The following is a 22,664-nucleotide window of genomic DNA, read 5'->3' as shown; positions in this document are numbered from 1 at the left end:
TCCAGAACCAGAAGATCTGAGGGGTCTAGACGGTTGATACAGCAATAACAGATCTTTAATGTATTGCGGTGCTAAACCGTTCAGTGATTTATAAACTAACAACAGTATTTTAAAGTCTATTCTTTGAGCTAACTTTCTCATGATAAGATGATCTTAATATCAAACTCTGGGATGAAAGGCGGCGGGTGATATGCATTCCTTCAAGGAATACTAGGCCTTTAATTGATTGTGTTTTTGTGGCTCTGACATCCAGTAAAACTAACTGTGTCCAGTCGAATAATTGAGTTCATATTTCAGTTTTAACCTGCATCCTGTTGGCTTCAGCTCACAGCTTTTATTCTTTATTTAGATTGAAGGGCTGCAGTTTGTCAAAGATCAGCTGTGCTTCTCTTGGCTCAGCTCTGAAGTCCAACCCCTCCCATCTGACAGAACTGGACCTGAGTCAGAACCACCTGTCTGCCTCTGGAGTGAAGGAGCTCTGTGGTTTCCTGGAGAGTCCGAACTGTAGACTGGAGGTTCTGAGGTGAGTTCACTGCAGCTGTTGGAGGTTTTCTATGTTTGTCCAACTAAAATCATTCACTGATGCTTCAGAATTTATTGATTTATAAATGTTTCATTCAGTTCAAAAGTTGAACTTGAACACGTCTGTTTTGAATTTCCTCTTTCCAAACGTCTAAAAACCTTTTACCAATAAAAACAGGTTTGCTGCTTGTTTTAACCTTTAAATAACTTTTACTGGATTAAATCTTAAACATCAGTTATCGCTCGCTGCTGAAGGAGAAGGTGGAGCGATCATGTATTTGGTCGTGTCTGCCTCTGCGTGTGTTCGTTTCTTTATATCGTCAGCAAAATATCTCATAAACCACTGGACAATTTTAATATAACTCTCAGAAAGAAATCACTGGATGTACGTCAACAATTGATTACCTCGTGGAGTCAACCTGATTCAAGATGGCTGCCACAGCTAATAAACCTTAGCCTGCACATATCTCAGAATATCACATGAGATCATTCAGAACGTTATTTCCAAGGTTTGACCAAAACGCTCCAACTTTCGCATCATAAGATTAACTTGGTGTCAAACTCTGGGATGAAAGGCGGCGGGTGATATGCATTCCTTCAAGGAATGCTAGGCCTTTAATTGATTGTGTTTTTGTGGCTCTGACATCCAGTAAAACTAATTGTGTCCAGTTGAATAATTGAGTTCATATTTCAGTTTTAACCTGCATCATGTTGGCTTCAGCTCACAGCTTTTATTCTTTATTCAGATTGAGGGGCTGCAGTTTGTCAGAAATCAGCTGTACTGCTGTGGGCTCAGCTCTGAAATCCAACCCCTCCCATCTGACACACCTGGACCTGAGTCAGAACCACCTGAAGGATCCAGATGTTCAGCAGCTGTTGGATCTTGTGAAGAGTCCAGACTACAAACTGCAGACTGTGTGGTCAGTAGATGGTCTGAGTGAGTTCTGTAAACCTGCAGCTTCTCCTCAGTGAAGTTGGTCCTTCTACTGAATGATGCTGCATCACTGACTGGCAGCTGATGGAGGGAATTTATCTCCTCTTCTTCTCTCTTCTCTGTTTAGGTGGGTTCCTCAGTAGCTCTATCAGCCTCTCCATGGGATCCAGATGTAGACCATAAGTCACCACGGCTCATCGCTGGTTGTTGAATCAGAGCAAAAACAGGTGGCTCATCAGCACTTCAGGAGGGGGGGCGTAAAAAGTCATGTTGGCAGTATCAGATCAATAAGTAATGATGCTTCTCCAGACTTTGACTACAGCTGCAGCTACAATGACTACTGCAACTAAACATCTTCATAAATGGGTTTGAAAGCAAAGCGCAGAGCCCACTGTAAGCTGCTCCATCTGATATGGTGGGTAAACATTGGATGAAAATGACTTTATCATGACAGAGACAGCCCAAGTTCTAACAGGTTTGGATGTATTTAGGGTGTTAAAGACAAAACTTCAAACTGAATATTGATAAAAGATGAGCGTAGCCAGATTTCCTCTCACAGGTTGGAAATCAGTTTTAGTCTCTTTGTGTGAAGTTTATTTTCTGTAATTCTGTTTTATTTCTTTTTTTTCTTGTGTTTTGTTTTATGTTTAGCTTTGCTTTCTACACTCTCTGTGTCTCCTGTCATTTTATAATAGCTGTTTGACTGAATTTGATTGGAATGGACTGAATTGTAATTGGTCTGATTGGGACAGTGTCCTGAGATGACTTTTGTTGGGAATTGTCTCTAAATGTAACAAACTGAACTTGAACCTCCCTTTGGTTCCAGATGTGAATCAAGCAAACTTTTATTTTCTCAAGGAGACAAACACAAACAGCTTGGGTGTTTTTCTTTTTGACAAGCCATGTAGCCACAACAATGAGGCCAGTTTATTAAAAATCATTTTTATTGACATAATTTCTATCTAAAAAGACAGAGTCCTTTATTGAATTTAACTTTTAATAACTTTTTTAAAATCAAATTTTGACTTTTAATTCCTATTATCAAAAGGACTTGTCATATTTTTACAGTTTTATTTGAACAACTTGTAAATATAGTAATCAGTGATACATATGTGTGCAAAACTGCCCTTTTTTCTCTCAGCAACTTGCATGAAATGTGCCAAAACTGTTGAATTTTCTAGTGGATTTCAGAGGAAGCCAACAGGTTAACAAACTCCTCCTCCTGTTGGTATCATTCTATCACAGTTATTTGAGTCACATGTTGCAGAAACCTGAACAGGAAAACTGCTCAAACTTGCCTTTTTTATTGTGCTTAGAAATAAAATAATTATTATTAGAATTTCCATGTTAGTTTTGGTCAACACTAGAAAGAGACACTGCAGAGGAACCAAAGAGCCACATGTGGCCCCAGAGCCACAGGTTGCAGGACCCTGCCCTCAGCCTTTGTTTGTTGTTGGGCAGCCACTACAAGCTAAGGTGTCCCATTTTTGTGGGACGTTAAAGGAGCACAAAGTGGTCGGGTTATCTGGCCCTACAGCCACATATTTGTAAGGGGCACACTTCCAATTGAATGTTTTTGTAAAATAGGATCATCCAACATGAACACAAGTCTTTTCCACCATGCAGACTGACTAGCATGTGAAGAAAAATGAAACAAATGTATTTTCCTGTCTGTTCCATTTGGCACAAAGTGATCCAGCAGAACTCCCAGGAGTTGTTCGACTCTTTGTTTCTGTTCTAAAAAGAAGCTTATAACCCACAGAGTTAGAGGACAGCAGATTGAAACCCAAACCCAGGAGGGGCTTTCAGCCAGTTGCACTTTCCATTTGGAACAATGCCTAATTACAACTGCATAAGATGCCTTCAACTCTAATAAGGTCATTATTGAAGGATTTCTAAATCAGTAAGAAGAGTTTTGGAATCTTGGAATATTTTACTGTTTTGTCTGAATTTTACAAATCCAATAATCTTCAAAGCTGAGGCAAAAAATACACCAGCCTTCATTTTTCGTCTAGAAATACTTTTCCTATTATTAAAGAGAGAACACCTGATGCGTCACACGCCAACTTTTTAAACAAAGATCTCATGTGACTCATTAGCTAAGGAAGGAGCTTTTGTCTGCTCCACCACCTGCCTTTACATCATGGCAAGAGCTGAAGTTCCAGCACAGGTGAGTTTATCATTATGCAGTTCATTGTTATGTGCTACATTTCATCTCTGTTAGACATTATTGTTGTCAAAGTTCATTTCCCTTTTTTCAAACAATGACATGACTTCCAACGAAGGGTGCCAAGCTCCTACATTTCCAAAAACATTTGTCAACGACACGAACCATCATTCAGTCACTCTGGTAGGAGCTTCTTCTTTGGCACCAAAACATTTTGGACTAGTAAGGACATGGACAAAGTAATTCTGTATCAATAGCATTTAATATTTTGGAGTCTGAATCATTAAAAAGTCGAGTCCTGAATGTTGAACATTTCTCACAGCTAATAATCATCATCATCATCATGGATACATCCTGAAAAGAGAGGGATCCCCTAGCAGTAATTGAAGAAAGATTCCTCATCAGCTCCAGTCCTGTACTATTGGACAGATAATGTCTCCCATTATTGTCCAGGTGGTGAACCTCCAGCTGTCCTTTCTCCTCTTGTTGTGGACTACATTCTGACAGGACATGTTTGACAGCAACGCTTCTCCTGATCATGTAGCTGAGATGGAACTGAACAAAGGATGGCTCATTTGTTTAGAGAGACACTTTTAGAGGTGGATAACAATAGGTGGCTGTCATTGGAATCTATATAGGAGGCTCTCAGTTCTTCCTATCATTCCTATAAAGGTCCCAGGAATTTGAAGCATCGGTACGCAACATAACTGAAAATAGTCAAGGAGGGTCTGAATACTTTCTGCACTCCTTGTACATGGCCTAAACTCTGAGTTTTTATTTTCATCTTATTATTTACTAGGACGTGTTTTTCCAGATCAAATATGTGCTCTCTAAATATCCTTTCCAATGTTTATTTAATAATAGTTGCAGTATTTTCAAAAGCACCTCTTGCTCTTTTCTGATCAGGAATCCCTCACCTTCAGATGAATATCATTATGTTTAACAATCATCTTTTACATTTTGTTGCTTTCTAAACAGCGTGTAGTTTCTATCGAAGCTCATTTCCCTAATTATTAAAGCATGTTTTTATTTTTGTGTTTTTTAATCAAGGCAGAGGAAAAGATGCAGTTTCCGTCGGAGCGTCACAGTGTGACCCCACCGGAAGTAAACAAAGCGCTAGCAGCGTTAGCATAGTTAGCTGTGTGTGTTGATTGAGGTAAATATTTGAAGTAGTGTTAGAGGTACACTGATTTCAATTATATGATTTATCGATTATATTCATTGCATTTGGTAAATAGAGTGAATATCCTGGATAAATAAGTTAATATATAGTCTGAATTTCACAGTGTGACACCGCCGGAAGTAAACAAAGCGCTTGCAGCGATTGCTTAGTTAGCTGTGTGTGTTTGTGATAGTTTATGTGTCGGTTTGGTGTGTGAGGTGAATATTTGAGTCTCTGTAGTAACAATGTCTTCAGTTCAGTCTCTGAGAGAGTTTATCAGCGAGCGACTGACTGCTGCTGCTGGAGAAATATTCACAGAGTTTGAAAAAAACATCGTCCAGTACGAGGAAGAGATCGACTGTCAGCGCAGACTGCTGGATATCAGCTGGAAACCACAGATAAACCTCCACAGGATAGGTACAGAGCAGCAGAGGGGAAAATGGCGGTTTAACCAAGAAACTATTTTAGGAAAGTGTTGTTGGTTGCAGTTTGCAGCTAAAAATGTTGATTTCTGACGATTTGTGACAGCTGAGGTGAAATCAGTCAGGAAACATTCCCACTTTGTTAATGTTTTCGCTATAAAGAAATAAAAAGTTTCCAGGATTTAAAATGGCTCATTTTCATGAACTCAAATCCTTTGTAAAACCTTTTACTTTTCTTTCCTGCAATTAGAAACTTATTTAAATTCCTGTTAGTCTGATCCTGGTCTGATCCTGGTTTGGACATTACAGATTAAAGCTGTCAGATTGTTTGTGGCCTTAATAAACCTAATGTTGTGACTGAATGATGATTAAAAGTTAGGTTGACATTTGGTATTGAAACAGCTGCTGTGGCGTTCTTCTGCTCCTGTCGGTGCCTCGGCTGTCTCTGGCACTTCTTGGCTGCCAACAGAAGTTCTGCCACTGCTTTGTGCTCGCTGCTGCTGCAGTTACATTCAATAATTTCCAAATCTTTAAATACATCAAAGGATTAAAGTGTGTTTTTATAGTAATGCCAATCTGTATTTTCTTGTTTCTGTTTGTCCAGAACTCCAACAGCATTACAACTGGGAGGAGAAGGAGGTTCTCACTGTTCAGCAAGTTTATAATCAGGAAAGACACTCCAGTTTGGACCAGGAGGAATCAGAACCTCCACAAGTTTAAGAGGAACAGGAGGAACTATGTACCGATCAGGCTGAAGAGCAACTTTTACTGAAGCAGGAGGCCAATCTGTTTATGGTGACTCCTGGTTATGAAGAAATTAACCACAAGCAACCAGAGCCTGTTCAGGAGGAACCAGAGCCTCTCCAGGGGGAACCAGAGCTTCTCCAGGAGGAGCCAGAGCATTCGCAGATAAAAGAGGAACAGGAGAAACTCTGCATTGGTCAAGATGAAGAACAGATTTTACTCGTGCAGGATGCTGAGGAAAGGAGCCACCGGGAACCAGAAAAAAACATCGTCCAGTACGAGGAAGAGATCGACCTTCAGCGCAGACTGCTGGATATCCGCTGGAAACCACAGATACACCTCTACAGGATAGGTATGGAGCAGCAGAGACATGTTCAGGAAAGTCTTGTTGGATTCAGTTTGCAGCTGAAAGTGTTGATTTGTGACACAGCTGAGGTGAAATCAGTCAGGAAACATTCCCACTTATCATGTTTTTGCTATAAAGAAATTAAAAGATCACTTACATGATTTTTGGACTCTTGTTTCTAAAATCGTTTGAGTCATTTTCAGGGACTCCAGTAAATCAGTTTGCTGTGTCCAGAATGTGAGTCCTAATCAACAAGTTCCTCAAAACTAAACCAAATCATCACAGTCTGAGCTGCTGCACCATCTGACATTATAATATTAGGATCATATCTGTTAAAATCATAATTCAGACATGACAACTATGTTTAGACTGTTAAGCAGGAGCTGAAGTGAGACTATTACGTTGAGGGATTTAGACATTTTTTAGGAGCTGGGGTTTGTATTACGAAGCAAGATTTCCAGTTAGTCAGCTGTATTGAGCTGAAAGAGAGTTGCTAGAATAGTGAAGTGCAGGAAGTTATCCAGAGGAAGAGGTTAGCAAGGAAGAAATGGGACAGCGAGAGGACTGAAGAGAGGAGACAGGAATATAAGGAGATGCATCGTAGGACAAAGAGGGCGGTAGCAAGGGCAAAACAGGAGGCGAATGATGAGTTGTACAAAAGGCTCGACACTAAGGAGGGAGAGAAGGACTTGTATCGACTGGCAGGACAGAGGGACCAGGCTGGAAAGGATGTGCAGCAGGTTAGACTTGTTAAAGATAGAAAGTGTAATGTTCTAACAAAAGAGGAGAGTGTGATGGGAAGATGGAAGGAGTACTTTGAGAAGCTGAGAAATAAAGAGAATGAAAGAGAAAGAAGAGTAGAAGTCATAGAAACTGTGGACCAAGAAGTGGAAAAGGTTAGTGAGGATGAAGTTCAGAAAGCTTTGAGGAGGATGAAGAAGAGGAAGGCAGTGGAGGGATTGGAAATGTCTAGGAGAGATGGCAGTGAGGTTTCTGACTCGATTATTGAATGGCATTTCTGAGAGAGAGAAAATACCCGAGGAATAGAGGAGAAGTGTGTTGGTGCCAATCTTTAAGAACAAGGGTGATGTACAGAGTTGATGTACAGAGTTAGATGGAGGAGGTGATCCCTGAAGAGAGAACAGCAGAAAGACATTATTTTACTCCAGTTTAACTGCAGCTTCTTTGTGGCACACAGCAGAGATTACAGCTCACGTCTATATTCAAGATTCCATGTGTATTTTTTAGTTATGTGTTTGTTTTATGTGTAGTTTGTTGAACACAGTTGTTCCCCAGTAGAAGTGAACCATAAGAAGTTGATGATGTACAATGGGCTGTACACATGAGGAACCTTTCAGAAAGTGCATGGTAAAAAATGAGAAACAAAGAGGCAGAAAGATTAGCTTTCAGCTTCACTTTTCCAGTCTCAGAACAGGCGGACAGAATCCCAGAAGGTTTTAGGAAAGGTGCGATCTCAGCACCTGCCAATCTGTGATAGCCTCCAACTGCAGCTTCCAAACCATCTTAAAATGCATCAAATGATTAAAGTAAAATGTGCTTTCTAACAGTCACATTACCTGTCTGTCTGTCTGTCCAGAACTCCCACAGCAGAACGTCTGGAAGGAGAAGAGGATTCTCACTGACCAGCAGCTCTGTAACCAGGAGAGGAACTCAAGTTTGGACCACGAAGAACTGGAGCCTCCACAGATGATGGATGAATATGGGGAACAAGAACCTCCTCATGTTACGAAAGATCAGGGGGAACCAGAATTTCCACAAATGAAAGGGGACCATGAGAATCCAGAAGTTCCATACAAAAAAGAAGGCCAGGAAAAACCAGAAACTCCTACTTATAAGGAACTAAACCACTTGGAACTAGAACCAAACAGGGTCTCACTCATGGATCAGAACTCTCATGAAGCTGAGAACCAAGATCAAAAACCAATCAGGAATGTAGACTTAGGATCCAGCAGAGATGAAGAGCTGAAACAACATAAGAGACGTCCAAAAACCAAAGGTCATCAAGACAATGTAGACAGTCCAAAACTAAAGAGAAACCAAAAAAAGTGTTTTTTGTGTGTCACTTGTGGAAAACAATTCAGTGTGAAAAATACTTTAATTGTTCACGTGAGAACTCACACAGGTGAGAAGCCTTTCTCATGTCAGACCTGTGGGAAAAGTTTTATTCAAACATCTAAATTAATCACACACATGAGAACTCACACAGGTGAGAAGCCTTTCAAATGTAAGACCTGTGGGAAAAGTTTTATTCAAACATCTAAATTAATCAGACACATGAGAACTCACACAGGTGAGAAGCCTTTTAAATGTAAGACCTGTGGAAAAAGTTACATTCATAAAATCAGTTGTAAATACCACATGAAAACTCACACAAGTGAGAAAATGTAACTTTGTGGTTTTCTCAGACATTGAAGTTGGTTAAACATCAGAGTTGAGAAGTTGTAATTTGTAGTTTATCATCATTAAATTTTTCTCACTGATGTGCGAGAACACAGGCAGGAATTCAACCTGCTGCTTTTTGCTGTTTAAAAGTAACAATCAGACTAATAAGTCATCCCAGACATTTAGAAAGTGTAACCCATTTAAGAGTGTGGCATTGTGGGTAATGTAGTTGTGATTTGTTTAATAAAGTAGGATGCACCGGAAGAATGTGCACAAAAAGTTATTTTGTATGTAAAGAGATTTAGGTTTAAGAATAATTGTTATCTAAATATTTTTTTTTATGTTCAATGTTTCAAACCTTGAAATAAAAACCATTTTATTCAAAGTTACATCATTGTCTCTCTGTTCCTCTTTGTCACAGTTTTGATGATAGTTTGTGGAAAATCTGGATGACTGAAAGTCACCCTGAAGTTAGAGCTGAAACAGAAAGATCGTCTCATGATGGCTGGCTGTGATGTAGGTGATGTAGGTTATAATCTTGACCCCTCCATGTTGTTTTGAGCAGCAAAGTCCCTGCGGTGGGGTTTCATCCCAGTCCTGAGCTTGTTTTCATTCACCATGAGACTAAATATCTATCTGTTGCTCACAAGTGCTCAAAGGAGCTGCTGATGTCCATCAGTGAACAGAATCAGGCAGATGATGATGTGTTTAAGTCCCATTTTGTAGTCACTCTCATGAATGGAGCCATGTTTAGTGCTGTTTGAGCCACAAACACAAGCAAGCTCTGACAACATGGCTAAGAACACATTTGACAAGTTTATTTAAACATTCACAACAGCTTTATTTCAAGACAGCACATTAGATCTTAAGGTGGCACATTATGATGTGATTTTCATTACTCAGGTGCAATATTCATGGTTAAAGGTTTTTGTGCTACTTTCCACCAGAGATCCCAAATGCATTCATTCCAAGAAGAAATATTTCTCATGTAATAATAGTGCATCGTAGTTTTGGACAGATGATGTCACCCTTCACTGTGGAGCTATGTGCTCTTTGGAAAGAGAACATACTGATGTTTTAATCTGACATTTTTACACGTCAGTAGACAGTTAGCTCTTCGCAGTTTTCTCAAACACTAATTCCTGTGTTCTTTCATACAGAGGTTTTCCCTTTTTGCCATCATTTTCAGGTGGGTTTACTGTGACAACAAGTTGCTGCGAGTCCTGATTGTTGAGTGGATAAAACCTGTAATGTGTCTGACATGTTGTTGCCGAGGCCAGTCTTCCTTCAGCTGAAGCTGCTGGATTGTTGAGCAACATATGATGTGTTTCAGAAGTTCTGTTTCCCTCAGAAGACACTGAATGATTCTTAAAAGCCACTTTAAACTCATTTAATGTGCCGTTGATTCTGAGAATGAACACATAGTGAAGACAAATGGGATTCATTGACAATATTCAAGGCACCGGCTGACTCCAGCTCCTAAAATACAGCTGCAAACACATCAGGACACTTCCTGTTCAGGTCTCCATTAAATGGCTCCACACGCTGGTTGTGCACAGGACTTCCAGTCAACACAGAGAGTTCTCCTCTGTGAATCTCAGGTCCTCCCAAATCTGTCTGTTCTCACCTGTAGGATCAGTTTGAATATCGGAAGGCCAGCCAACTTCACTTATGGCTTTTAGAAAAAAAATCACAATAGCAATTTTCGGCTAAGGTCAGTTGGCTGTGGCGACCATCTTGAATTGTAGATGTCCATCCGTTGATAACATTATGTGGGTTTTATTCAAATCCGTACAGGGATTCATGAGATACACGGCTAACAGTCAGACACAGTTGTCTGTTAATACTTTAAAACAGATGTCAGGTGATTAATTAGCTCTCTGAGTTTGCTCAGCTACTACCACAGCAAATTCTAGCCTAATGTCTGCACCTTTGACAAAGTTAAAGCCATTCTTGTGTTTGCTAAGGTCGCTTATCTGTGGCAGCCATCTTGAATGCGGTCGACTCCAAAAGTTTTGCTAACACCACACACAAGCACTCGAACAAAAACATTCTCACTTTCAGTGGCGGGTGATAATAAAGAGATTTTTTTTTACTGTAAAGCTGCAAAGATTTGGTTGATTTTATTAGTTATTCGGGTACATAACTTTCATTAAAAAAAGGGGATTAAATCTACAACCAAAATAAAAGTTGGAAACATTTTTTAGCTTCAAAGCCCAAACCTCTTGGATAGATTCTGCTGATTCAAGTATACAAATTATTGTAATTTTCTTTTCACACAAAAATAAGTTTTTGCACTTACATTTTGGGTACAGTATAAAACTATGATTACGCTACAAATTTTCAACAAGAAAAGTCTAATAAAACAGTAAACTTCCTGCAGAATAATAATTTAAAAAAAAATACGATAAAAGAGTGCAAATAACAGAAAATGACGTCTCTTTTTTTATCCCCGTGATTTCTCAAATTTCAAGCTAGATACAGGTTAAGTGATGCAAACATGAACGCCACCAACTTCTAGCCGGCTGCTCTGTGAGCTCCAGGGTCCTTCAGGAGGCCCCTGTGAGCTTCAGGGTCCAGGCCCACTGACACGGCATCTGCCTGAAGGACAGCTGAGGCAGGAGAACATTCAGCCCGCTGGGCTTCGCTGGCTCCCACTGCAGGGAGCCGTGACCCACAAGCTCCACCTTCATCGGGACAGAACCAACAAACGGAGCCAGGTTAACACGTGGACACAGAAGAAACAGACATTGGGTTCGGTTCGAGCACTTCAGTTTGTTGATACACTCCTGATCAAAATCTTAAGACCAGTCACAAAATTGCAACTTTTTTGTTCCATAACCCTCAGGATCATTTAAAAAATGCAAAATGACTGTCTTACTGCGTCCAACCTCAGCAGCGATGGCACGTTGTGAGAGGCCTTGCTTATGCAGCTCAATAATCCTACCACGTTCAAAGTCAGTGAGCTTTTTTGCTTTTGCCATCAGGAGGTCTTGACAGTGTAAAGACTTGACAGAAAATGACATGGAATCCAGATTTTTGCACAGCTTTTGGCTTTTAAAGACTATGGTCTTAAACTTTTGATCAGCTGAAAAAAATCCTGTTTGAGTGTAAATGCAGTTTGCAGAAAATGCCCTGCTCAAAAGTTCTTGTCTCTTGCACTGATTTTTTCCTTTAACATTGTAAAGCTCTACTTAGAACCTTCTTAAGATCCAATAGTGCAAAATGCAAATTCTTGCAATTTTTTGACTGGTCTTAGGATTTTGATCAGGAGTGTATATTGGTCATTTTTCTAAACAGAGGCGATGGAAGGTTCCCTCAGACAACTGTCTTTTAGAGGGGTTTTTAAATCACATGTTTTTTGTACAAAATAACAATTAAATTAACAGATTTCGAACACATTTCTGATACTGATATTAAATTATTTTCACTAGAATGTAGCTAAAAGAAAAGTACGATCAAATATAACTTGTCACCTTTCATTCCATAGTGTTCAGCTAAGATCATCTTTTGAGGACAAATGAGTTAAACCCTGAAAATAACGTTATGCACAATCATCTGATATCACAAGAGGATGTGTTGAGGCCGACTCAGCTACTCCTACATCACATTTTAGCTCCATATCTGTAAAACTGACTGTGTTGGATCAATTCCATTATCTGTGGCAGCCATCTTGAATTGGGTTAATCGGTTGTAGATGGACCCACCGCCCCACTGGTTACTTTCTGAGTTTTATCAAACTCCGTCCAGTGGTTCGTCAGATATTTTGCAAACACTTTTATTTCCCAAAGCACCAGAAGAAACCCGTAAAGCTGTATGAGTCTGAGTGTGTGTGAGAGTCCTCAATCAGCAACTCTACAACTAAAATACTGAGTCTGCACTGGCATCGTTGGAGCCTGGAAACACAAAAATTGTCCTCCATATTACAAGATCTGACATGAGTCTGAATAAAATGGGTCTGATTTTACCTGAGTGACTCCCTGAGTAACCACTGGCTCGCTCAGCGTCACTGATCCCTGATCAGGCCACTCCAGTAAAATGGCAAAGATGGTCTTTTCCTGAGGTCTGAACGTGTACCTGCGGGAGATACAGTCGGGTTCATTTTACTTAGAGCACACAACATCAAAACAAAAGTCAGGACAGGGCGCAACTCCGAAAAAACCAAACATATGCAGTTAGTCTTGATCTCATTGGATCCTGAGAGGTCTCTCAAGGCGTGTTAGCGCTCAGAGTGTATCGTGGGGACGAGGCTCAGCACACAACATTTAGCCCAATCGCTGGGAATTAGACTGAGCTAGAGACATTTTTGTGGCGCTAAAATCAAATACCTGTAGTGGCGATCTTAAATTAGGTTGACTCAAATCTGTGCAGTGGTTCGTGAGATATTTTGCTGACAGTACTGATAAACCCAGCAAAAACTAGCATCACTCTGGCATCACCTTCGGCAGCCGGCAATAATTACTTCGAGAAATCGGTCTAAAAATTGACCTTCAGAGCAGTTAGATATGAAATCGTCTACTTTGGTAATTGTTAGTGTTATAATATGTCAGACATGGCGGCAGGTGGTTGGTAGGAGGACAGCACCGACGCTTCAAAAGACAAAGAACCCACCAGAGGTTTGCCGTGGCGTTGTCCTTCTGAGCTCGCCACGCCGTGGTGTTGTAGATGGCGCCCCCGTTCACCTTCAGCCACTGACCCATCTGCCTCAGGCGCTCCTCAAAGATGGGGACGATTCTGCCGTCGTGTGTGGGCCCGATGTTCATCAGCAGGTTGCCTCCACAGGACACAGTCTCCACCAGTGTCTGAACGCAGACACACACACACACATACAGGAGGTCAGTGGTGGCGTGGGTGTATCTAATGCACAGTAGTACATTTTTACAGACTAAAAAGAACAAACTAAGAATAAAGAAACAAATTAAAAATTTCAATAAAGCAAAAAAACAGCTGGAGGGCGCTTCTGTTTTAGGGAAGCTACATCTGGAGAGACGCCTTAATTAGACTAGTCTAATTACTCTGAAGAAAACAAATATGTCAAAAAATGTACAGATTTTAGGTCAGGTCAGGTTTATTTATATAGGACTTTAAAAACAGGTTTAAAACTGCACCAAAGTGCTTTAAAGGAAAACAACAATACAATAACAGAATTTAAACTAAAACAAGGTAAAAAAAAAAATACTACTTCAAATTAAATGCCAAGGAATAAAAATAGGTTTTTAAAAGCAATTTAAAATGATCCAAGCTGTTAGCAGATCTGATCTGAAAGGTATTTTATTCCATAAAGTCGGAGCTACTACAGAAAAAGCCCGATCATTTTTCTTCTTGAGACGGGTCCGCGGAACTGTCAATGATAGCTGATTATTTGAACGTAGGGTTCTCTGCACAGACTGATATTTTAAAAGGTCCCGAATATATGGGGGGGCCAAGGCATTTAAGGCTTTATAAGTTAATAAAAGAATCTTAAAGTCTATACGATAAAAGACAGGTAGCCGATGTAAAGAGGCCAGTGTTGCCCTTATATGGTCAAGCTTCCTGGTTCCTGTAAGAAGCCGTGCCGCTGCATCTGTGATTTATCCATGCGACTTTATGAAGAATTACAATAATCCAAACGAGCAGTAATAAAGGCATGGATCAGTCCTTCAAAGTCCTTGAAACAAAAGTAAGATTTAACTTTAGCTAAAATCCTGATAAAAACCTGATTTAACGACAGAGCTGACTTGTTAGATTTTAGGTTGTTAAATATGACTATTTGTTAGTTTTTCTTCTCTTTTATGATATAACCTTCCTTATTTATTATATTTTTAGCACCTGCCGCCAAACGTGAAAGGGCACCCATGTTTTTGCGTGTTCCTGTGTGCGCGACACTGCGCGTGTATATTTGTCTGTCTGTTAGCAAAATATCTCACGAACCAGTGGATGGGTTTTAATGAAACTCTCAGAAAGTAGTCACTGGATAAACGTCTGCAACTGATTCACTTTTAGAGTCAACCTGATTTAAGATGGCCGTCACAGCTAATCGACCTCGGCAAACACAAGAGTGGCTGTAATCCAGTCATTCTGACAGGTACTGAGCTACATTTTGTGTGGTGGTAGCTGAGAGTCCCTCCCAACAAGCACCATGAGTGTGTGACATCTTTGTTGAAATATTGCATTAAGACTGATTAAACAGACATTTTCACATTGTTCGTGTGAAAAGAAATGGAATGAAAATGGAAAATAACGAGAAGTAATGTTTTAATTTGGAAACTTAAAGCCAGATAAATACAAAGGGGAAATCTGCATATTGTTTTTTTTTTTTAAACCGTTCCTGCAAAAACAGAGGGGTGATTACATTAGTAATGTCAGGAACAGCATCTTAATTAACGTTATTAAGTAACAAAGAAATGCTTCCGCATAATCTACAACCAACTCAGACAAAAGACTTTTCTACCCATCCCAAGGTTTATGCTCAGACAAACCAGTCCGATGAGCTTCTTCCGCTTAAAACTTCCTGAGTGAAGTTTTAGCTCGTCATGCTGACAGATCTGATTCACAGCAGGGCAGCTAAGATTTCTTTTGACAAAAGATTACAGTGTTGGATGATTTATTTGCTTATCCAGAAAAATATCTAAATATGACCAAAAAGCACCAAATAATCTAACATTCCTGAATTTAAAATACTGTATTTTCCGGACTATAAGGCGCACTTAAAAGCCCTTAATTTTCTCAAAAAACGACAGTGCACCTTATAATCCGGAGCGCCTTATATATGTAAGAAGTCGTGATGTTTTAGTACGACTTTAGTAAAGTACAAAGCTGCACCGCTTGCAGCATTAAGGCTCGTGCAGACCTGAGTGTGCGGTGAAGGTATTTATACTTGACGCTTACGTCGGTGCAGTATTCTCTGAAAATTCTCTGTTTCGCTTAATGCACCTTATAGTCCAGTGCGCCTTATGTATGACAAAAATTCGAAAATGGACCATTTATTGACAGTGCGTCTTATAATCCAGTGCGTCCTATAGTGTGGAAAATACAGTAAGAATAATAATAATCTGTTACTGCTGTTAGTATTTTGTTAAATGACTGTTTTTAAAATGTAATTGAAGAAATCCTCCAGTTTATTTGTGGAGCTGCTTCAGCAGATTTGCTCTTTTTTTTCCCCGTTTTCTTATGCTCCGTTTAGCTCCCGTTTTGCTCGTTCAGGCTTGTTCATTTTAGCTTTCAGCCATGGTTTTGCTACACTAGGCTGTTAGCCACTTTTTTGCTCATTTCAACAGAACAGGTAAGAGGAGCCACTGGCAGCAGTCTCTTCTCACACAGTTCATAGATCAAATGTAGGTGTTTAGATAATAACAAAGTCATGTTGGGATTTTGGGGCAGCAGCTGCATCGACACCCTTCAGCATTTCTGCAGAATATCCCTAACGTTTGCAGGAAAAGAAAGGTTTTATTTTTTAAAACTCACCGCCACGAGCTGCTCGATGGTGAGGTAGTCACTGAGCGGGGCGTTCCGTCTGTAGCCCCAGGACTTCGTGTCGATGGTCATGCAGTTCTCCCACTTGTGTTTGAGCAGGTGTCCTGGCTGGTAGCGATCGGTGCAGGTGTAATACCCACCGTGCGTGCAGATGCAGCCCGTACCCCAGCGATCGTTTGTCACCACCGTGTCTCGAACGGGACTGTCGACAAACACGGAGCACTCTTCATTTCGGCTTCGCTTACAACCCGCGGGCGAGAGGACGTTCGGAGCGCGCCTCCTTCATGAGCTTACCTGTCGTTGTAGAGCCAGGCCAAGAAGCCCGTGCTGTTCCAGTACTTGTCGGGCGCATTCCCGTTCCCGTCGGACCACACCACCTCGGGTTTGTACTTGAGAACAAGCTCGTACAGCTCGGGCAGAGTTTTAGTGGTGGGGAAGTAGTTGGTGGTGAAGACGTTCGCAGCATCCTGCCTAAAGAGCGGGTTGAACCACTCAAACAGGGAGTGGTAGAGCCCTAAGCGCAGGTCGCTGTGAGCGCGCAGAGCACTCGCCACTTCGTCCACCAGGTCTCGCTTGGGGCCCACGTCCACCGAGTTCCAGTTCCAGGAGTTTTTGGAGCCCCAAAGCGTGAAACCTGTAAAGCGCACCAGCACGACATTACAGCTCCCGTTTGACTGACACGGACAACAGAACAGGTTACGATGAGACGCCCGCCTATCATGAGGCATTTAAATAAAGCCTGTTTAGTGGGTTTTGAGATATTGTGCTAACAGACAAACAGAGTCAACTCCAACAGTTTATCCTGTTCAATCTGTTAGCACTTGAAGTGTACTACCAACACACCACATTTCAGCTCAATATCTGTAAAAGTGACATCCAATGATTCCTTTCTGAGAGTTTTAACAAAATCCTCTAGTTCATGAGATATTTTGCTAACTGTACAGACAAACAAACACACTTTGACAGAATGTCCCTTTCGCCTTTTGGCAGTGATAACAGTAGGAATGCACGACATATACGGTACACGGCAGAAACGATAGACATTTAGCCTGTGATAGAAATCTGTGTTCTACCGGCTGATCGCAGTAACGCTTGTTAATAACATAATCGGCCGGCGTCAGAGCAAGCAGGAAGCAGCACGGCTGAGAGCGCAGGGGAGGAGCAAAAACGTCTATTATCTGGACCTGGTTCGGGTTTAAAGAGTCGCTTTTTTTATATGTAAAATGCTGCTCTGTTTCTGTTCATTTCTTAAGTGAAAGGACGGGAAACTGTTAAGACTTACCAACATATTCTTTTGTTGGAAACATATGGCTAAAACTACATTCGATATCTTTTGCACTACAAGAAAGAAGCCTAATATTTGATTTGTTTTTTTTTATTTAAAAACCTCTCTGGACCTAGTGGTGGAATTTTCTTGATTAGGATTATTTTGTGGTGTAGCAGTTTTCAAAATAAATGCTGGCAAAATGACACCCTATGCTTCTCCCCCGCCCCATTCCTATTGCAAGTTTTACACCAAAAACATATGGTGATATATATCGTTTCCGCCACCTATCACAACAGATATGAATTTTATGCCATATCGCACATCCCTAGATAACAGTAATATAAATGCTGACCTCACCTTCATGGTGTTTTGTGGTCAAGACGATATACTTTGCCCCCGATGAGGCGAAGATCTCCGTCCATTGTTTGGCATCGAAGAACTCAGCTGTGAACTGTGGCGCAAAGTCCTGATACTTGAACTCTGGTGGATAATTCTTCTGCATGAAGTCGACGTACGGCGTCATGTTTTTCCCCTGCCAGTACCACCTGCCGAACACATTAACACAGATCACCAAGGCTTCTGTGCGAGGAAAGCAGCACTTCACATTTTGTACTGCCACAATAAAAGCCTTCCTTGAAGGAATGCACGTCCCCCGCGGCCTTCCATGTCGAGGTTTTAGACTAACATCGACTTCTGATGAGAAAGGATGGAGTTCTACATGTTTTGGTCAAACCTTAAAATAACGTTGTGCACGATCTCATTCAACGGTGCGAGATCTCTCAAGATCTGTTAGTGTTCGGAGTATATGTTAGAGATGACGCTCAGCTACTACCACGTCAAATTTCAGCTCAATATCTGTACATCTGACAAAGATAAAACCATTTATGTGTTGGCTAATGATGAACAACTGAGACAGCCATCTTAAATTGGGTCGACTCCAAAAGTTAATCAGTGGTAGATGTGCAATCTATAATTACTTTCTGAGAGTTTCATTGAAATTAATCCAGTGGTTCATAAGATGTTTTGCTAACAGACAAAGTCACAAACACATGCTCGCATGCACACAGACAAAAGCAACTTTAAGAGAGGCTTGAATGTAAAATGTTACAAGAATATGTAATATTTTTATGCTACTTTAAGCCTCTAGCTAGCCTTTTGAAACTTGAAGATTTTAGCTACTTTAGCTAGCTTTTCGTTCCACTTTCAGCACTTAGCTAACCTTTTTTTGCTGCTTTTGGCTGCTGTTCTGCTTTATTTAGTTTCAACTTTTAACTTCAGTTAATTAGTTAATTACATAACTAGAAAAAATAAACGCTAATTGTGGCTTTAATTAGTGCAGCAGCATTTCCCTGGATGTTGGATTCGCAGTCCCAGCTTTAAACTATCTGACATGAAGTTGAAGGAAGAGCTCACCAGAACCACTCGCTGCCGAAGCTGGGCACAGAAAACACCCCCCAGTGTATGAAGATGCCGAACTTCGCCTGGTCGAACCACTCCGGCAGCGGTCTGGAGTCGATGGAGTCCCAGTTCGGCTCGTATCTGGCTCTGCCGACGCCGAGCAGCGTCAAAAACAGGACAAAAACACCTGTAAGGGTTCCCATTTTGAGCCGAGCTGTGACCAAGTGCACCGTCTGGTCGGGTTAGCTGTCATATGTCAAATGATTAAAAAAAGAAAAAAAAAATCACGAGAACCATCACATGATGAGCTGATGAGGAAATAAGCATCAAATAAACAAGACCTGCAACATTTTAAAATCAGGTGAGAGTTTCTTCTTCCTCAAAACTACGAATGCGTTCGATTTGCGTATTGGGAACTTCCCGTTGAGTAAAACCGAAAGATACGCGAGGAACACCGCCCTCCCGGGCTACGCAGGTAAGAAAAAAAAAGTTCTCGCGTTATCAAGATTTCGCACATGCGCAGATCACTTTTCATCCAGGAAACTGGGCTACACATGCAGGGCTACGTAGACTGTCACTGTCATATCTCTGCAGGGGATTTTGACAAGGTGTGAAACAAATTAAGTCCTTGTTATGTTTTTGTAAACACTTTATGAAGCTATAACTTGTTTCTTTTTTTTCCTGACAGGACGTAGAAGAAGTGATTGAGAATTCAAAAAAGGTGAGACTCCAGTCTAAAAGGTCAGCCATTGCTGTTTGTTTTGGAGTAGAATTTCATGTTATTTATATCCAGGCTGGATTATTGGCACTGTTGGCAGTGGCCGAGCATGCTGGGGAATTTAACAAGATTATTGAGCTTTCACAGAGGTAACAGCTGCTTGAATCTTCTTAATATGCTTAGAGTCCTTTTGCAAATGACAAGTTTCTCCCCTTTTTGTTTCAGGTTTTCAGGTTTTGTTTTCCCCTGCTTAGGTGTGCACCCTGTTCAAGAAGTCCCTCCACATCAGCAGAGGGGTGCAGCTCCACAGGTAGAGAGGTTTCCTACATCACACTTTGTAACACTGGTCCATGACATTATTGGTGGGAGTTAATAAGGTGGAGATGCTTTTCGTGTCTTTTAATTTAATGATACTAATGAATTCATTAAAGTAGATGACAATCAGAGTTCGTTATCGCCCGCTGGCAAAGGCGAAAGAGCGATGTAGCAAAATATCTGGATGGATTCAAATGTAACTCTCACAAAGTAACCTAAGATGGGCATCTACAATTTATTAACCTTTGGAGTAAACCACAATCAAGATGGCAGCCACAGCTAAGACATCTTAGGACAAAAATGGCAATGACTAAAATTTGGAGTGGTAGTAGCTGAGAGTCATGCCCAACCTATACACTAAGCACTGATCTGCTTTTCAAACTTAGCCATTAACTCCACGTGAATTAGTGTGATCACATGATGTTCAGTGTTTAATCTACAACTCTTCAACCTTTCTTTAAACCAGGGTTTTTCAGCTAAACTGCTCAGGGGCCAGACAGACAGCAGTTATTGTTATTTCATTCATTTTATTTATGATCTAACATTTAGTTTTATTTGAAACGACTGTGTGTCATTGTGTTAGCGCTCAGAGTGCTAACACTGTGCGAGATATTACACGAGGTCGCACATAACACTGTTTTGAAGGTTTGACCAAAGCAGCTATAACGCTGTCATTTCTCAACATAAGTAACACTTGCACGAAAGATAAACATTTCTTCAGGGAATGCTTGGCCTTTAACCGTGAAGTATTTATTGTGTCTGTTTTGCAGGATCTAGATGCAGCTATACCAGTCATTGAGAAGTACAAAGACGAACTTGTTGCCATTGGAGAGGTAAAGATTCAGACTGTATATATTGATTTGTTATTCATTTTCTATATCCACAGAGTCTTCATTGCCTCAAGTATGCTGGTGTCAGAGAGACGAGGTACTTGGTGACCAGTTAATGGCTGGGCTCAGGCCCTGATCAGACCAGGCACTAACAATTCAATTACAAATGGGCAGTTCTAATGGAGAGCGTTCATACCTGGCAGTAAACTGTGTACCCTAAGTCGTGTTTGCAATTCCCAGTTCTGTATCTAGATCGTATACATATTTATTGTTCGACCAAGTAAGAACCATTTTGTTTTTTGTTTTTTAACAGAAGCTGCTGTGTTGTATTTTTGGAATCAGAATCTCGGTACAATCATGGTGTCACCTGACTTTGTTCAGAGAGCGCAAACCTGGTTCATAATCTGGATCAGCACCACAATTTAATCCGTTGGTTTTTGTGACGACCCCAACAGTTCCTGATAATTTCACTGGTTTGTTTGTCTGTCTGTTAGCCAGGTCACGTAAAAACTAATGAACACATAAAACAGAACTTCCTTGGTGGAGGAAACAGAAGGGTCACATGCAGGAGCAGAGAGAAGTTTTTAAGGGGTTACCTGGGACCTTGACCTTTGACCTCGTGAACCTTGAAACCATCTTTGACCCACGAGGGGTCCAGCTGTGCAGTTTGACATTCCTTCATTACGCTGCTGCAGAGTTAGAGGACTAAGTCAACTGTGATGTTGACCTTTGACCTCATTACCTTGAAATCAACAGTGATCACCCTTGACCCATGAGGTGTCCAGTTTAACATTCCTGTTATACAGCTGCAGAGTTAGAGCACGGGCTGATCTATGACCTCGACCTTTGACCGGATCCCCACTGAAATGCAATACCTTGTTCCTTGCATGTTTCCTAGAAATGTCATGAAAATTTGTTCATAACTTTCTGAGTAATCTCAGACACAGACAGACAAACAAACAGACGCTATCGAAAACATAACCTCCTTGGCGGAGGTAATTACAGCTGGACGTGTTAGAAAAATTCATCTTTGAACATACAGCATCAAGGTAAGACAAACGTGAATGAACAAGAGTCAACGCTTGAAAAAAAATTGACGTAATGTTCCTTTAACCTATTGTTATATTTTGGTTACATAAAAAATACATAAGGCCAAAAAAAACCCCATTGTTAATATCGGCCATCGGCTGCCCTGGATGTAAAGCTTTGTCTCGACATCAGTCAAAGAACCCGAACATTCTGGTCCACCATTATCACCGAGTCATTTACAAACAACACAACTCGCTGTAGGAATATGTAGGAATCAAGTATGTGAAGGTTAACAGTGATGATCTCTGATGTGTCACAAACAGTGATTTTCACAACTAGTTTCAATTTTATTACTATTTTTTTTGTCTTGTTTTTGTTGTAGGTTGGTCTGGATTTTACACCCAGATTTGTTAGCAGCGAATCAGATAAAGAGAATCAGAGGCAGGTCCTGATTCGTCAAGCACAGATCGCCAAGGAGCTGGATCTCCCTCTGTGAGTCTTCAAAATCAAGAAATGAACGTATTTATACATAAACCTGGACTTTTAAACAAACTCACTCTGAGATGTTGAGTGGTTATTAAAAGTGAGGTCATCCCTAGTGGTTATACATTTTTATTTTTCTTAAAAAACAAACATTTAAATGTGTATAAATCCCTTTGCTAAACTTAAAAACAGCACTCCTTGAAGTATCGCATATCGCCAACTTCCTTTCATGCCAAAGTTTTAAATTAAGATCATATTATGTTGAGAAAAGGTGGAATTATAACCATTTTAAGCAAACCTTAAAATAATCGGTACGACTCGTTTCTGTCATCTCTCTCACTCCCCCCCTCCTCCTTCCCTCTTTCTCTATCTTAGTAATTACTACATCGGCTGTTTTAGTGGCCCACTAGTACCATTTAGAAATTCAGTACTGTTTAGTTTAGCTTTATCTTCCTGTACACTTAGTTTAGTT

General features: G+C 40.6%; 4 protein-coding genes across 8 annotated transcripts in view; 3 read left to right on the top strand and 1 right to left on the bottom strand.

Annotated features, from left to right (window-relative positions):
* The window catches only part of LOC119616592 (NACHT, LRR and PYD domains-containing protein 12-like), a 9,085-nt gene extending 6,691 nt beyond the window's left edge, over nt 1-2,394 (top strand). Inside the window, exons 4-6 of the mRNA XM_037977971.1 lie at nt 350-523; nt 1,269-1,442; nt 1,584-2,394. Of these exons, the coding sequence (XP_037833899.1) occupies nt 350-523; nt 1,269-1,442; nt 1,584-1,599 (364 nt within the window). The 3' untranslated portion in view covers nt 1,600-2,394. The remainder of the gene's footprint in view (nt 1-349; nt 524-1,268; nt 1,443-1,583) is intronic.
* A 2,343-nt stretch (nt 2,395-4,737) lies between these two features.
* LOC108239042 (oocyte zinc finger protein XlCOF6-like) lies at nt 4,738-9,089 on the top strand. 3 transcript variants are annotated; one of them, XM_025007063.1, is made up of 3 exons: nt 4,738-4,779; nt 5,812-6,303; nt 7,895-9,089. In XM_025007063.1, the coding sequence occupies exons 2-3, from the start codon at nt 6,000-6,002 to the stop codon at nt 8,704-8,706; spliced, it is 1,116 nt and encodes a 371-aa protein (XP_024862831.1). In that variant the 5' UTR covers nt 4,738-4,779; nt 5,812-5,999; the 3' UTR covers nt 8,707-9,089. The 3 variants fall into 3 exon arrangements, with proteins under 3 accessions (XP_024862831.1, XP_024862830.1, XP_024862832.1); XM_025007062.2 differs by lacking the exon at nt 4,738-4,779 and adding an exon at nt 4,846-5,202; XM_025007064.2 differs by lacking the exons at nt 4,738-4,779; nt 5,812-6,303 and adding an exon at nt 4,856-5,202.
* Nucleotides 9,090-10,785: 1,696 nt separating this feature from the next.
* On the bottom strand, nt 10,786-19,214 carry fuca2 (alpha-L-fucosidase 2). The gene is made up of 7 exons (XM_017421473.3): nt 18,833-19,214; nt 17,777-17,964; nt 16,447-16,786; nt 16,144-16,354; nt 13,312-13,502; nt 12,669-12,777; nt 10,786-11,387 (listed from the first exon to the last, which is right to left on the bottom strand). The coding sequence occupies exons 1-7, from the start codon at nt 19,018-19,020 to the stop codon at nt 11,250-11,252; spliced, it is 1,365 nt and encodes a 454-aa protein (XP_017276962.1). The 5' UTR covers nt 19,021-19,214; the 3' UTR covers nt 10,786-11,249.
* A 126-nt stretch (nt 19,215-19,340) lies between these two features.
* Nucleotides 19,341-22,664, top strand: part of LOC108239034 (putative deoxyribonuclease TATDN3) — a 6,989-nt gene continuing 3,665 nt past the window's right edge. For all 3 annotated transcript variants that reach the window (XM_017421487.3, XM_017421486.3, XM_017421485.3), the window contains exons 1-6: nt 19,341-19,425; nt 19,506-19,538; nt 19,611-19,684; nt 19,761-19,845; nt 20,621-20,683; nt 22,092-22,201. In XM_017421487.3, the coding sequence (XP_017276976.1) occupies nt 19,372-19,425; nt 19,506-19,538; nt 19,611-19,684; nt 19,761-19,845; nt 20,621-20,683; nt 22,092-22,201 (419 nt within the window). In that variant the 5' untranslated portion in view covers nt 19,341-19,371. The remainder of the gene's footprint in view (nt 19,426-19,505; nt 19,539-19,610; nt 19,685-19,760; nt 19,846-20,620; nt 20,684-22,091; nt 22,202-22,664) is intronic.

This window comes from Kryptolebias marmoratus, linkage group LG10, assembly GCF_001649575.2.
Source record: "Kryptolebias marmoratus isolate JLee-2015 linkage group LG10, ASM164957v2, whole genome shotgun sequence".
NCBI classification, from domain to species: Eukaryota; Metazoa; Chordata; class Actinopteri; order Cyprinodontiformes; family Rivulidae; genus Kryptolebias; species Kryptolebias marmoratus.
Note: the sequence above shows the minus strand (reverse complement) of the source record. Positions and strands in the feature narration are given on the sequence as shown.